Consider the following 16,643-nt stretch of genomic DNA (forward strand, 5'->3'; position numbering starts at 1 on the left):
AATCACACCTCTGTCACAGGTAGTCCAGGACCAGGTTTGGGGAATTGATTGGGGATTGATCTGTTTGTGACCCTCATACCATCTCTCAGTTCCACATGGGGCACCAGAGGTGTGTAGTCGTGTTTGGTATAGACCATACATCTGAAGCTCTTCTTTCATTTGGCCCATTTAGAGAGTCGTGAACAATCCCAGCTGCCCACCAGTTGTAATTTGGTTAAAAATGGTGGTTGGTGTGGCGCAACAGATAACACCACTACCCGCCACTGAGCTACCACACCATGTGGGAGACTGGGGTTCGATTCCCGGTCTGGGTAACTATGCTGTGCTACACCAATAAGAGTCCTTGGGTAAGACTCCTAACGCTACACTGACCCACCTCTGTAATATGAGTTACCTTGTAAGTCGCTCTGGATAAGAGCGTCTGCTAAATGCCGTAAATGTAAATGTAAATGTTAAATGGTGGTTGTGATGTCAGATGACCAAATTCAATGTCAGGATAGCATCTAATGCCAATGTCAATTTGATGGGGAACAGTGACGATAGCCGATGTTGAGTTGTGATGTTAGGTAATCAAAACCCAACTCTTCAAAACATTACATGCCTATGCGATACTGATGTACAGTACCAACATTAAGTTGTGAGGTATGGTGACCAGAATGGTGACCTCTGCTAAACTTCATAATGTTAATGTTTTCCCATTTTTCCCAATTAACCCACCCGTTCAGAGCTTCCCCTAGCACTAGCAATACTCCTGACACTAGGAGGATAATGTCTCTTGTGAACATGTGAAGCCAGCCACCTGCCACTTTTCGAACTGCCACAGATGCGGCATTGCTGGGCAGGAGACACGCTTGGAGAAAGCACAGGGTCTATTGCCTGTGCTGGCCAATATCACATAAGAGTGATTAGAAGAGAGAGAACCAGACTCTGGCCACTGATGGGAAAGCGGAATGGCTCAGGTTTCGATTTTGCGACCCCTGGACCATAGTGGTTGCGCATTGGCACTGAGCCACTCTGAGCCTCATAATGAGTTTTTCGTACTAACATCATAGCAAGCATTTCTCCTTTCCTCTCATCGTTCCGTCCACCTAATCTGCCTGTTTTAACATTTAAGGGACAATTCCATCCATTCAAAAAATCTGGCCAGTGAATGCGCACCTGATGCAGCTTTATTAATACACCTAACATATGATTTATATTAGTTAGGTGTACTATGTCATAACACACAGTACAGCTAAGCATAACAACAGCCGTATGAGGTGGTATTTTTATCCATTGTGAATTCTTATCAATCATTTCTGAATGGTTTTATGGAGGATGGGTCCTCCCCTTGTGAGTCTGGGTTTCTCCAGCCCTGAGGGTTTTACCTTGCCACTGTCGCCTTTGTGTTGCTCAGAAATATTATGTTTTTATATTTTGTTGATCCTTTGCATAACTACTGGATAACGTCTGGATCCATGGAACCACTTTCGGATCCATTTAAAGGTTCTTCACACTTAAATCACAATTACACGCATAGTTCTGCATGGAAGCAAAAGTGGTCCTTCTATGCCATCTATCAAAGAACCATTTGGAGCACCTTTATTTTTTTAAGAGTGCAGATGTGAAAACATCAGCATTAGTCTACACCTGAATCAGAGCATGACCAAACACTGAATGGTGTGCAGTACAGCCTGTTGCCTACACCCCGTGTGCGCATGTGTTGGGGCTGAGCGCTCGTCACTACGCAGTAACCAGCTTACTCACACACACCTCTGTGTGAATGAAGTGATGGACAGCCTCGAGTTTTGGGCTCGTCCCGCAGGTTAGATCTCTTGTGCGAGGTCTATGTGTAGGATGTGAATGGCAGTAAGGCGCGCAATGTGACCACAGCGAGGAAGGAGCGCTCATTTGCCCGTGCGCTTTTACGCAGAGATGCTACTTTAAGGTTTCTTCCTAAAAAGATGTGAAACGACTTGAACAGCGGCAGCGGAGCGTCCTCGTAGAAGAAACTACCGTCACTATGACCAACAGGACGAACGCGTCCGCGTGTCCGATCTTTGGCTCGTGCGTCGGGGACACCGCGGACAGCGACGACGCGGACTACCCGGTCCATTTGTTTCCCGTGCCCGTGCTAACGGGCATAACGGCCACGTGCTCCCTCCTGTTCCTCGTCGGCATCGCGGGCAACCTTTTGACCATCCTGGTGGTCACCAAGTACAAGGACATGCGCACCACCACCAACCTGTACCTGTGCAGCATGGCTCTGTCCGACCTGCTGATCTTCCTGTGCATGCCGCTGGACCTGTACCGCGTGTGGCGCTACCGGCCGTGGAACCTGGGCGACGAGCTGTGCAAGCTGTTCCAGTTCGTGAGCGAGTGCTGCACCTACTCGGCCATCCTCAGCATCACGGCGCTCAGCGTGGAGAGGTACTTCGCTATCTGCTTCCCGCTCCGCGCCAAAGTGCTGGTGACCCGCGGCAGGGTGAAGGGCGTGATCGCGCTGCTGTGGACCGTGGCGCTGTGCAGCGCCGGACCCATCTTCGCGCTGGTGGGCGTCGAGCACGAGAACGGCACGGAGCCGTGGGAGACCAACGAGTGCAAAGCCACCGAGCGGGCCATCCAGTCCGGCCTGCTGACCCTCATGGTGTGGGTCTCGAGCGTCTTCTTCTTCCTGCCCGTGCTGTGCCTGACCGTCCTCTACAGCCTGATAGGCAGAACCCTGTGGAAGAGGAAGGAGAACCCGGTGGGGCCCGTTTCCAGCCGGGACAAGAGTAATAAACAGACAGTTAAAATGTTAGGTGAGAGCTGTGTGTGTGTGTGTGTGTGTGTGTGTGTTGTTTCTGGACATTTAGGGGATTCGTTAGGGTCCCCTCACCCACCTCTAATATGGTATATTGGTTTAAAAGAAGGTTTGATTAGTGCAAGTCAATAATAATCAACACTAATCAATAATACAGTTATAATAATAAAACACAACTAGAAATATATTCAAATAAATCCTTCATTAACCAGAAGCAAGTATAATAAATATATTAATTAGGAAGTATCAGTCATATCAGAATTGACAGATAATTGTCTGAATGTTAGATGTATTTGATGTATCTGATGTTCTGATTTCATTGATATTTCAAACCAGTGCTTGTGCTATTTATTTGGAAATGTTTTATTGTTTGTAATATTAATGTCAGGCGCATGCAGCCCCAGTGATGACCTGTCATTCATGTTTATGTATCAGCATCATCAGGTTTTTGAATGCATATCTGTACAAAATCAGCCCACACCTCCCATATCAATGCATGTGTCAGGAGTGCTTTTATTTTGTAATTCTCTCATTTTATTTCAGTATTTTTTTAAGCAGTTTTAACTGTTTACAGTGATATTGTTGATTAATTTCTGTATTTCATATTATTGCTATTTCTCATTTGTTTATCATTATCTCTGATTTATGCATATGATTTGTTTTATGTTCTTGTTCTTCTTATTCTTATTTTGGGTCCTTGATGCAACTGCAAAACACTTTGAATTACAACTGCTTCAAGGTAAGGTTTATACCAGATTCTGGAGCATTGCTGTGAGGATTTGATTGCATTTAGCAACGAGAGCGTTAGTGAGGTCAGGATGTTGGATGATCCTCAATTCTTTAACACATCCCAAAGTATAAAATGGAGCACCATCATTCCAGAGAACACAGTTCCACTGCTTCACAGCGAGTTTATTTTTTAATCGTTTTTCACTTTTTGATGTAATTTAAAACTTTCTTACATTTAATTCCAAGGTTTTTTCCTCCTCCTGTAAAGTTGCTGTTTTGGGAATACAAGGTTCCTTGAATTATAAAGTTTTACATATAAGGACTTAGCAGGTCTGAAAATTGAGGGAAAACAATCTCAGATAAACAACAACACATGACAAATTCCACTGTACCATTATTAATTTAATTAAAACATGGCCAATATGCAGAAGCAGTGAAAAATTAAGTACACCCTTACTGCTTGTCGGTCAATTCCTATGGAATTAAGCAGTATTTAGGAATTAAGTGGGTAAGTAGCAGCCAGGTGCCCTTGATTAACTGATCACCAAAATGGAAAAGCCATGTGTGAAAAAACTAAGTATACCCCATGATTTATTAGCTTGCAGAACCATCTTTAGCAGCAATTACTTGAAGTATGTTTTTCTGTATGACTTTATCAGTCTCTTACATCCTTCTTTTATGCACTTCATTACATCAACCTTCTTACGTCATTCATTTATGCACAGATCTCTGAAGGTCCAGACACGGAATTTCAATTGGATTGGGGTCTGGACAGGGCTCTTGGACCTTGATTCTTTTTTTTCAGCCGTTCTGATGTAGATTTGCTGATGTGCATTGTCCTGTTGCATGACCCAATTTTGGTCAAGCTTTAGCTGATACATGGCCTCACATTTGACTCTTTGAATACTTTGGCTTAAAGAGGAGTTCATGGTCAACACAATGACTGCATGATGCCTAAGTTTGGTCTCCACTTTGGTCTCGTCTGTCCAAATGACAGTGTTCCAGAAGTCTTGTGGTTTGTGACAAGCCATCCTTGCTCAGTCTTTTTCTAATCGTACTGTTATGAAATTGGCCTGTAGAGACTGAGATGTAGCTTCTGGGTCTTTGCTCCCTGAGCATTGCACAGTCTGACTTTGGGATTAATTTGCTGGAATGTCCACTCCTGGGAAGACTGGCAACTGACATCAAATAGTTTGGAGATGGCCTTATAACCCTTCCCAGATCGATGGACTGCGACAATTGCTAGTTGTCTAAGTTCATTGTTGATATATATCCTCCTTGGCATTGTGTGACACTTGCGTGTACTTAATTTTTCACTGCTTCTGCATTTTGGCCATGTTTTTGTTAAATTAATGTGATGATGTGTAAACCCATAGTATTTAAAGACATGACTGTGTGGATGTATATCATCGCTGTCACACAAAAAGCATGTATCCCCAAAATGGCAACTTTATGTGTATGTATTAAGTTAAAAAAAATCATCATTTGCAACCCCTTCACCCCTCGTCTGAATCATGTGAACCTGTCTGAATCGTCTGAATGGTATGAATCGTTTTTTCCCCTGTGTCTTCAGAAATGTACTGGATCCTCTGCATTTCAGATCCTCAGATCCTGAATCATTAACCTTTGCTACATGCAAGCTAACACTGCTGCAAACTTACCTGACATCTGACCACCTTAAGAAAATACAGCCAAAAAAAAACCCAGCAACACTTGTCATATGAGGTCAGTTATCTTGAGACAGACAGAGAGATGTGAACTCAAGGTGAAGTAAACATCGGTTTGCTATCACAAAACGTCTTTTTATGGGGCAAACTGAACGCCCACAGACGTCTTATGTCAATCGGTGCATACATAGAATAAGCCTCACCCTTCTTCAGTAAAAGACTTGACTTAAAATGACTGTGTTGTCTCACCTAATGCTCTTCTCGTTCTCATTTCCTTCACAGCTGTGGTGGTGCTTGCATTTGTGCTCTGCTGGCTGCCGTTCCACGTGGGCCGCTATCTGTTTTCCAAGTCATCCGAAATAAATTCCCCTCTCATCACCCAGATCAGCGAATACTGCAACCTGATCTCCTTCGTGCTTTTTTATTTCAGCGCTGCAATAAACCCAATCCTTTACAACATAATGTCAAAGAAGTACAGGGTGGCAGCCTGCAGACTGTTCGGAGTGAGGCGCGCGCCCGAGCGCTCGGCCTCAACTGCCGTTAACGCTGAAAGCTTTGCAGTGTGGTATGACTCCAGCGGAAGCACATGACAGAGGAAGGAGTGGGGAACATAGAAAGGATAGCAGGACAAGCAAGAACAGCCAGTGTCCTTAACTGACCAACACGCTGCCCAATAATGAAATGCCCATTGCGCAAGGCTTTCAGGGGACGTTACACAGTGGGGCACCATTCTGAACTAATTTGGACTAAAGTGAACTAATTTCAACACTAGTCACGGCTGTACACGACTTACAGAGAGGCACCACCGATCTCCAACTCCCACCAGTTTTGTGCTGGTTTTGGATGATTATTTGAGGTCATTTGGTTCTTGTTGGATGATTAGTTCCAGATAGTTGGTTCTAGTTGTCATACATGCAGACTACAATGTAATACCTGCGCTCAGAAATCACATAGCTAATGTAGCTAATATATAATGGAAGCTAATGCCCCAACCTTCAATTAGCATGGTTTGTCCAAAGGCCTCCGTATACTTTCAGCAAACTGAAGCTTGTGGAAGCGACCTTAATGAGCTTACAAGCTTACACACTCTCTGCAGTTTTGTTTTGGCTGTCGCGGATGAGTGCAACATTTACCAGTCATGTTGATTGGACGAGGACTTTACACTGTAAATTACTGTCTCTTTGGCAGTGACTAATCACATACTTTGTCATATGGTGTTTTTGTGCACATGGCAAATGAAGACCTTGTGAGAATGTCTGTGGTAGTTTTTTTCCTCCATGATTAAGTCATGTAGACAGTGCCCCTGCACAAAGTTTACTGAGGCCTTAAGTCATTACACACCACTACAACCAGGTGGACAAAAGTATAAAAATACTGTAATAATTTCAAAATACAAAAAAAAAAGCTTTTGCTTTTACTGCTAAAACCGTCCTCTTGTCCTCTGGTGTTCTCTAGGCACCATTAATGAACATTGTAATGTAGTAAAGTCGTTTAAAATGGACTGAATTGTTCCACACTGAGAACATCAGAACTATTTGGTACTTTGGGAGAACACTCCTCTCTGTCTACAACAGTGTGGAACTACTTTAGCTGAGTTCAGATTTCTTCACAGTGGTGGTAATGCAAAACCAGGGGTCATAATGTCTACAACACAAACACAACCAAAACCACCAGTCAACCTGCATGTCTTCCAAGCAGGGGCACCATATGGGGCGGGGGGAAGGTAGAATGATTTTAAGGGCCTGAGACTGACAGGGGCCCTTAAATGTGGCAATCATTTTTGGGGGGCAGTGGGGTGGTGGGATACAGTGTAACGTCCTTTGAGCGCCCCAGCTTCTGAGTGTGCGTATACATCAAAAATTAACTTTACCTGGAGTAAAGTTTCCTCTTAGTGGAGAAGGCCTATTGAAAATGCAGTAAAGGCCAGTAATAATTCATATCGGGGAAATCATCCCTTTACTTTTTCAAGGTAATACTTTGCATTGCAGTGTCTTCTGTGTACCTCTCAGCCTGTAATGGATTTAGGAAATACATTTTAGGCCAAAATCTGATGTAAAACTGCTGTAAAACAGACAATTATTAAGGTATTAAAATATTAGTTACCTTTTGATATCATCTGATATAGTTCTGTGAAGAAACTTTAGGAGACAGTAAACACATTCAGACTTCTGGTTTCATTCTCCACCACCACAGTGAACGATTCTGACTCTGCAATAGTAAGTTTCTTTACAATGGAGTATTTCACACCAAACCACTTTAAATTACTTTATTTAAAACTCAATTATGTAATTATGCAGAACTGTGGAAAACTCCTTTCCCCTGTAAAATTGTCTCCTCAATACACACTTTGACCTTGAGATGTCAAAAGGATTGATTTGCTTGTATCCGAGCAGCACTGATGCAAGTGTTTTTACGTGGTGAATTGTTTTGTCATGAAATTCTTGTAGTTAAAGGTAAAAAATATGCATCCTACACAAAAATGCCTTAAACAGTTTGAAATACTGGAAGACAAAGTTCGCACTGTAGATGCAAGCACAGTACATTGTACCCTGAGCCAGGGGAGAATACAATTGTTCTGGCTGATCTTATGCTTAGTCTTAATCTTATAAAAGTGTTTATGATCGCTGTCAGGACAAAAGTGTGCATCTCTTAATATGAAATTTACAGGAAAAATATATTGAAAAGGTGAATTATGATTTTTAGAGCATTTCTGTTGGTCCAATCAAGTTCGACCACATTGTAATGGGCGAGAAAAAAAGGAAAAAAATGGAGATTTGGTTTTGTCCTGACAGCGACAGTATGTCAAATGTGTAGCTTTCACATGAAGTCGTAGGTAATTTGTCAGCATTGAAGCTATGGGTGTGTTTACATTCAGCATTTGGTTTTAAGTATTCATTACAGAACCGCATTGGTGGCTTTAACGCTAGTCATCTGTCGTAAGTGTATGATGCACTTCAGTTGTGTTCATTAAAAGCCTTTGTTGCTAGACTTCATATGCAAGCGAATGAACATCAGCAGCAACACAAGCTTTCTGTAGATGTTAAGTACTTAATGAGCCGATGTGTTCGCTGTTTATAACAAACCGCTTCATTTGTCTGAAATGGAAACTTTGTATGAGAACACCCGTTAGCTTTAACTTTAACTGTACCTCATTTTAAGATTTTACTATATCATTTTAAAGCATTGCTATTAGTGACTTCATCAAACAATGTAAAAAAAAGAGGGAAGCCTGCATTTTAGAGTAAAACAATATATATATATTTTTAAGTTATGCTTTTCATATATGACTTAATTTTAAATTTTGTTACTATACAGTTATTCACAAGTGTTTGGACACCCCAGTTCAAATGATGTTTTGTTGATTTTCTAGTTTTTCTAATTTTCTATAGTAAACCTTTTACTATATTATTTTTACATTTTAGAGCACAACGTCTATTAATTTTCTGAATTTAACATTAAAAAAAGTTTGGACATGCCACATTTTATGTTTAATTTATATATATAATATAAAATTTAGCAAATATACAGTAATTGTGTAATTAAAATTAAAACTAGACATGTGCTCACTGTAGAAAACCTCATTTAAAGCGTATTTATTTTCACTTAGAAAACAAACAAAACATCATTTAACCAGAGAAACTTTTGCACATGACTGGAAGACTGGAACTATACCTCTGTTACAATGAAAATACAGAGCATGACCAGCAAGACCGTAAGTCAATCACCAACACTGTTAGTCATATCAGAAAATTTTAAACATTTATTGTGTATAAATATATTACATATATGCTACAGATACATAATCATCTTAAATACAAAGGGTAGTACTTCAAATCTATACATTAAACCGATATGGTAGGTTGTTGTTGTTGTCGTTGTTGTTTTTTTTTTATATAATGCCTATGATTATAATTTACAACAATAAATGTGACATGATTATGTTTGGAAATGGCAGTGTGGAATGATTCTCATCATATCTCAACACAAGCAATTGCGCTATCTGCAGGGCGGCTGTTTCAGGATGCCCCGATGACAGGTAAGGCTTTGAGTCGTGATCCTTAAAGTGACAACCTGATGACTTTTAGCACATTTATTTAAAAACAAACAAACAAAAAAAAAAGTTGGGGTTGTTTAGGAGAAAGTTTAGAAATTAAAGTGTTCAAGCGTTTCCACTTCAAGTTTTACGTCTAGTATCAAGTTACGGCACGTCTCTCTTCAAAAAGGACACTGGAATGTATGTTGGATGTCCTCGTAGAAAGGCTCGAGGGCTGCGTCAATGTAAAAAATAAGACAAAACAAAAAACGAGCAAAACAAGAAATACATGTAATTTCCATACGATTGTTAACTTACTGATCGGAGAAGAGAGATATAAGCTACTGGATCGTAGTACAGGTACAGATCGTATAGTGTTTCTTGAAGGCGGACATACATGTAGGTACAAACGGCATACGCGCAATAAAACAAAACAGGTTAATATTAAAAGATTACTGCTCTATATTTGGAAACATTTCATCATAACGGAAAAAAATAAAAGACATGCTACATGAGAAAATATTGAATATGACAGTTCGTTTGATTCTTAAAGAAATAAATAAATGAAAGATTGCACTGTGATTTGCATTATAAAGTACTGTATGCAATATATAGTATAAATAAACCTAAAAACTGTTATACCTTGCTTTGCTCACTAACTTTGGTTAAAGATAAGATTGAGCTAGTAAACGTTTTTTTTTTTCATGTACTGCATAATGTAGTCTCAGCTTGAGAGAGGTTAGAGGGTAAATGAAATGGTGGGTGATCTGTGGGAGTAGAAAGTCTGAAATGATAGCAAAAAAAAATGTAAAAAAAAAAAAGAAAAGAAAGCATAGGCACACGATACCGGCATTCTGAACAGTTAATCTGGTCCCCCCAGTCCCTGAGGTACATACATTCCAGACTTCACTTTACTGTGACTTGCCAGCAGGCGAAGGATGTTGCTAGGAAGCTCTTTGGCCATACGGAAGCTTGCGTTTTGTCTTTCCGGGACCTTAAGGGCACGTTCCCTTTTTCATTTGAAATGGATTGGGGCGAGAGAGAAAGAGAGAGAGAAAATGAGAACGTCAAAAAGAAGAGAGAGCGCTAGAGGAACACTATGTCCAAAAACACTATGTCCAAAAGTTTGTGGACTAATGACTAAATTCAGCTGCACTCAGGTAGCCCTCAGTACTGGGATGTGGAGCAGAGGGGGCAGTGGAACATGGCGTTTCAAATACATATCTTTGGGAGTTATGAGTTAGAGCAACATCTGTAATCCAGAACTGATCATCCAACATCAGCCATTATCCACTAATGCTCTCACGGCTGAATGCAATCAAGTACGCACAGCAATGATGATAGAGCACGATCTACTGAAAGGCCTTCCCCGTTTCAGAAGCTATTACTACAGCAAAGTAATTCTCTCGATTTTGAAGGAAACATTGGATAGGCGGCTGTCCAAAAACTTTTGCCCAAAGTACAGATGTGTGAATGAGGACAAATGTTGACGGTAAAGGCACGGGCCACTGAGTTTAGGTAACTATGAGATTAGTCGTTACGAAAATAAACTTGCGGGTACAATAAATACAATGGCCTACAAATTTAACATGAGACGAACCTCTCTTTTGTACCTGTATTTAATACACTTCTATTTTCTCTCTTTATATTGAATATCAATAGCTCTATAGTTAGGAAAGGCTACTCGCTGTATTACTAGTGTAGTATTATCTACTACAGCAGCTTTAGTGTTGAAAACCTCAAGCTAACTGCTACGTAAAATCGCCGGCAGCAGCAGCCGGGTCTTGAACAGAAAAATAGAAAATTACACATCTCTGCAAAGCTGATGTGTTAAAGCTGTATTACATAATAAACACTTTGTAAAAATACAAAAAAATACATAAAAACTTTTACGCTTATATGAAACCTGTTCGGGGGCCTTGTAAAAAGTTCTTAAGTAAAAAAAAAAAAATACATAGGACCTAAAAACATATAAAAAATACTTTCACTGTAGCTGTAGTTTTAAAAAATCTGTGCAACAAAGACACCAAAGTTTAAACATATAAAAAGAGACAGACTAGAAAAAGCAGATGAATTTAAACGGTAACAGGTAAGGGGGGGGGGGCAGGGGAAGCCTGTCTGACTGATATAGAAAATAGAAGAAAAAAAACAAAACGCTGCTTTGACGTCCCTCGAGTTGCAGCGCAACTGTGTGTTGTGCAGTGTGTGTGCGCGCGGGTGTGCTCCTGTTCACCAGCTTCATATGAGGAGCTGGAGCAGGTAAGCAATGATGATGGAGATGGTGGCCACGCCGAGGACGATAAGGCTGGCGAACTGTTCGTCCGTGAGCGCTTTGGGCGCGGACGTGCTTACGCAGCCCGGCTCCAGGGCCACGGCCGTGTTGGTGCGGCGCGGGGAGAAGTGTGTGGAGGGGCTGAAGGGCCCACACAGCTCCTGCGAGGTGTCTGAGCACCGTCGGCACACGAATACCCTCAGGCGGTAGTCCGTGTTCCACTGCAGGCCAAACAGCTGGAAGGCGGTGTCTTCTCCCTTGTACACCTGAGGAGTAAATCAGAGAGGGGAAGGAAACCATTAGCTAAGATTATCCAATATAGACCCCGTTTATCCAGTTAACTCTCTGTCAGCGCTGGGTTTCGGACCCTTTCCATCACATGATATCACCAGTGCTGGCAGGGTGAAAGCTAGCATGTTATTCCTCTTAGTCACATGAAGCTAGCCAACCTTGTTTATTTGACTTTGTGTCACTATTGGCAGGTGATATGACCAAAAGAAACGGTCCTGTCATGATACTTACATACACTATATGGACAAAAGTATTGGGACACTTGCTTATTTATTCTGTCCAAAATCAAGGGTATTAAAAAAAGAGTTTATCCTGCTTTTGTTGAACTGCTTTGTTTTTTTTAACTGTCTCTACTGTCCAGGGAAGGTTTTTACATTTTGGAGCACTGTTATTTTGCTTGTGCTGATATAATCATAATATTATTGAATTAATATAATCATAATAAAGAACAGTAAGAAAACTGATAGTAGTGATGGCTAATGGTGGTAATAATACTATTAGTATCAAATAGAGACCGTTACTTAAAATATGTAAAATTTGAACAGTCATTTTGGATGCCCAATGCCAAAAGTGGGTGGGTATAGGCCCACTGGGCCCAATCATAGTGCTGCCACTGGGTTCATCATTACTCTTCTGTGCAATCTGAATTGCCCTGCTAAAGAGTTGGGCATGACAACAGCAGAGGCTAATGTCTTACTGGTACCAACCAAATAAAATAGAGTAAAGACTGCTGAAATACTCTCCTCATTAAAAACCATACTAAGAACTGGCATAAGCCCACCTACAGCCCAACTACAGTAGTAATCTGAACTGCTCTGCAAAAGAGCTTGGGTGGTTGCTCAGAAAAACAAACTTCCAAAACCTTCAACAAAACAAAAGGCCAGTTCCAGACTGCTCTCCGGTCTTGCTTAATCAAGTCAGATAAAATGCGTAAGATTATCAGATATTCTGTTTAGCTGATCTTGGACCTCATTTTCTAGAATACAAGATTCTTTGATTTACATTAACAAGGCATAATCATCTTCTATTCTGTTCATTCCTGACCTGGATATATGACAAAAGACAAGAATATGAACAAGCTGGATGATGCACTGCTACCCCTGCAGTACATCCTGACAGGAAACACAAAAGCCAAGCAAGGTCGGTTCATTTGAGGGTAAATGGAATGCTCTGGTGGCGGACGTAATAGAAACCTCTGAGGCTACATGCATTTCATCCTCCAAGATCTCTCTCTGCTGTACGAGTCTTGCAGTTAAGCTCATAATCCTAATGGATTTGTGCATTTTTATCAAAGCATCAGTGTAATTGGTTGGAGCTTATTCACATTTTGATTGCTTGTTCTTTTACCTGCATTTTACAGGATTATGCAAAAGTTTGGGCACCCTTGGTAAGTGACATTTTGTCGATTCTTTTGTAATTAAGAAGTAGTAAACACAGTGTCTGTAGCTAATCAAACATCAGCAAATCCTAATAAACACAGTGTTAGTACAATGTTTAAAAAGAGTCAGAGAATGTGTGAATGATGTTTGTGATGAAAGCATGTTGGTGATTACTCTTGTGTAGACACCATATGTGCACAAAAATACAGAATTACTTCAACCTGGAAAAAACTACAGCAGAGGCTTGAGTCTTACTGGTGCCAACCAAATAAACCAAAATGAAGACAGCTAAAATGCTAAAACAGGCATAAGCCCACCTACAGTAGTGTATATTCTACTGGCTATTCCAACAGCTTCAGCTGCAGTGAAATTAATTAAATGCTATCTATTCATTTCTCTACATACAACAACGTTACCTAATGGAAAACAGTCATTATTCAATATTACCATTTCATCTCACTTCAGCTCACATATAAAGAAAATGATTTACATTTACCATTGCTGTCTGTTAATGGACACTCTAAACAAAGGCACTATCAGACCATTTAGGTGCTTTTTACATGAGGAAAACAGTTTAATCCAAACAGTCTCCACCCCTTCCACTGGTTGCCCATCTATACCACTCTCACATGAAGCACTTCCAAAAACACAACCAAAAAACTCAAAATGCCACAATACAATGTGCTTTGCACATTAAACTAAAGAAATAAACAGTTTCACATGTTAAAAGAAGCTGAAACATGCCCCATCTTAAAGGGAAACTCCTAATCTCTGTCTGCCTCATCTATATCATTCAGTCACTGACCATAATCAGTCATTTCAAAGCATTTTTCTGTTCTTCAAGAAGAAAAAAACCCTGTTGACTCAAAACATGATCAAACAAAACTTTAATATTTGTATAAAACTGTGAATTCTTAAGTTGCAGACTTGCAAAGCTGTTTATTCAGATATGGGACTAGTTTTGCAGAGGTAAGAATCCGTGGTAATAAGTCACCAGTGGAGGGGAGTTGTGTTTTCATAGATATAATTCAAAGTAACCCGAAGAACCAAACTGCTGTTATACATAGTTTCTGCATTTCACATGTAAAAACGATGACCATGAGTAAAAAAGTGTGCGACCATGTGAAAAAATAAGTGATAGCACATCGGAACTAATTTTCACATTTGTAAAAAAAATAATTTTTATGATCATATGGTTTTCAACCATTTCACATGTAAAACTATATAACTGTGGAACACGGGTTGACTGCAAATGCAGCAATTAGAGATCAGCACAAAGTATAGCAGAAACACCTGAATGATCCTTTAATGTATGGACAGAGTACCAAACAGTACAAAACAGCACACAATATCTCGCTATGTATGGACTCACCATAGCTAAATCTGCTTTGAACACTGCCAATTCTGTTGTGTATATTATACTGGCTATAGAATTTCCCCACTGTGGGACTAATAAATGATCTATTAACAGATGTCCATGTTGGCCAGTATCACACTGATTGATGATAAAAAGGGAGGGGGTCTGGACATCTCACACATGCACTTTTGCCCTGGAATTTTACTGCAATCTATATGTGCATGAGACCCAGTACAATACCTGACAGGGTTTGTGTATAAACTAAACTTGAGATATATCCAGTAAATACATCTAGAGTAATGTTGGCAAATTGGAATATGTTATAATTAACCTTGTGTCCAGAGCCTTTTTTATTTAATGTTTTTTAACAAGCTGGCCATATTAGTGTTCTAGAGGGAAGTGGCAAACATCCACCCTGTATATGTGCACAAGCACTGTTTTTCAGTATACAGAGAGGCAAAAAACATGATTTAGAAATACTGGGTCTGTTGGCTGTTGTTGCTGAGGACATCACATAGTGTTTTAACAAGACTTTTCAAGGAAGTATAAGCTTGTGTGGTAAAATAGCTAGATTTGTGAATAACAACAAAGCTATACATTGACATTGACATAAAAATATAATAGTAATGTCCCAGGTTCTGGGTGTGAAAGAGCTCATGAGTCAAAACATTACAAGCAGCTAAACAGCTAGACTCCAAAAACCTGTCTGTGACTTGTTGAGCATTTGATTGCTGTTGCTATTACAGCCGTCGAGTGAACAGTGACAGACAAGTGCATAAGCTGCAATTACACTGCACTGGTCCAGAAAGCTTTAAAACATGTGAAGCCCTCCACTGACAGGTCACCGGCAATAACTGCAAACAAGAAAGACCTGAACACAAAGCAAATGTTGTTCTACCACAAAATGGAGGTGAGACGACATTGCTTCCATTTGTGTGTGCTGTCAATAGGTTTTGGAGTCTATTCAGGCTTAAAATGAAACAACAGGGAACACAAACACACACATTTAAAATGCCTCTCTGAGGCTCCCTGAGAAGCAAAAACTTCAATCATATTATGGCCTTCAAAGCTGTCACTTTGCCACTTTCAATACAGTAAGGCATAATTTAATTCAATATTGATTCATGCTATGAATTGCTTTGAAAAAACAAGGTATGTAAATTGCTTTTCTGTCCAATTTTCTTTCTAAACAAACTCAATTTGATCAATAGCTTCTCTGAGGTGCTCTCATATGATAAAGAAAGTCTTCACCTTTAAACAGAAAAACAAAACAGAACACCAGCATGCAAAACAAGTCGACCACTTTATTTGTGCTGACACTCAACTTTTTATCTCTTATAAGAGAAGTGAGCAACTGCACCTCTAATTATTGACGAGGCAGATACAACACTATAAAACTATCCCTGACACTAAAGAGGAAATGGACAGTCAACCTGCCCTGATGTTGATTAGAAAGGATGACGTACCTGTCTGTATTCTGACTCCTTTCCACCTAGGACCTGCAGCACGTAGCTGACACGGTCACCCCTCATGGGCGGGACGCTTTCCCAGGTCACCTCACATGAATTGCCCTCCAGCTGAGCCACTCTAGGAGCTGAAGAGACACAGAGATAGTAGGGGAGGGTGACATGGCAAAATAAATCGACCGTATTTTCCGAAAAGCATGACGGTCATCACAATAACAAAACATTTCATATTGCTCACTTCTAATTTAGAGACCAACATACATCGGTCAGCCATAACACCACTGACAGGTAAAGTAAAAAACATTTATGGTCTTCATTTACAGTGGCATCTGTCAAAGGTGGTAATCTATTAGGCAGCAAGTGAACAGTCAGTTCGTGAAGATGATGTGTTAAAAGCAGAAAAAACGGGCAAGCGCAGGAAGCTGAGAGACTTTAACAATGACCAAAGTGTGACGTTATAGTATAATAACTTTGATTTGCTAATAACGTCCTTAGGGCTCCTGTCAAAGTGGCTCAGGTACTTATGCTCATGCCTTATGCATTTGTCCTGCTTTTAACACATCACCTTCAAGAAAAGACTCTTGTTGCCTAAAATATCCACCCTTTGACAGATGAATTCCCTGAACTGTTCTTTTTGAACACAATGATGCTTGTGACAGTGGACACT

At 40.4% G+C, this 16,643-nt stretch overlaps 2 protein-coding genes across 4 annotated transcripts in view; one reads left to right on the top strand and one right to left on the bottom strand.

Moving 5' to 3' along the window:
- Nucleotides 1-2,002: 2,002 nt before the first annotated feature.
- ghsrb (growth hormone secretagogue receptor b) lies at nt 2,003-6,043 on the top strand. Its single transcript, XM_072658355.1, has 2 exons — nt 2,003-2,780; nt 5,461-6,043. The coding sequence occupies exons 1-2, from the start codon at nt 2,003-2,005 to the stop codon at nt 5,766-5,768; spliced, it is 1,086 nt and encodes a 361-aa protein (XP_072514456.1). The 3' UTR covers nt 5,769-6,043.
- A 2,882-nt stretch (nt 6,044-8,925) lies between these two features.
- Nucleotides 8,926-16,643, bottom strand: part of fndc3bb (fibronectin type III domain containing 3Bb) — a 76,412-nt gene continuing 68,694 nt past the window's right edge. For all 3 annotated transcript variants that reach the window (XM_072690542.1, XM_072690534.1, XM_072690550.1), the window contains 2 exons: nt 15,977-16,104; nt 8,926-11,749 (listed from right to left, as the gene is read on the bottom strand). In XM_072690542.1, the coding sequence (XP_072546643.1) occupies nt 11,450-11,749; nt 15,977-16,104 (428 nt within the window). In that variant the 3' untranslated portion in view covers nt 8,926-11,449. The remainder of the gene's footprint in view (nt 11,750-15,976; nt 16,105-16,643) is intronic.

The sequence above is a fragment of the Salminus brasiliensis genome, chromosome 1 (assembly GCF_030463535.1).
Source record: "Salminus brasiliensis chromosome 1, fSalBra1.hap2, whole genome shotgun sequence".
Lineage (NCBI taxonomy): Eukaryota > Metazoa > Chordata > Actinopteri > Characiformes > Bryconidae > Salminus > Salminus brasiliensis.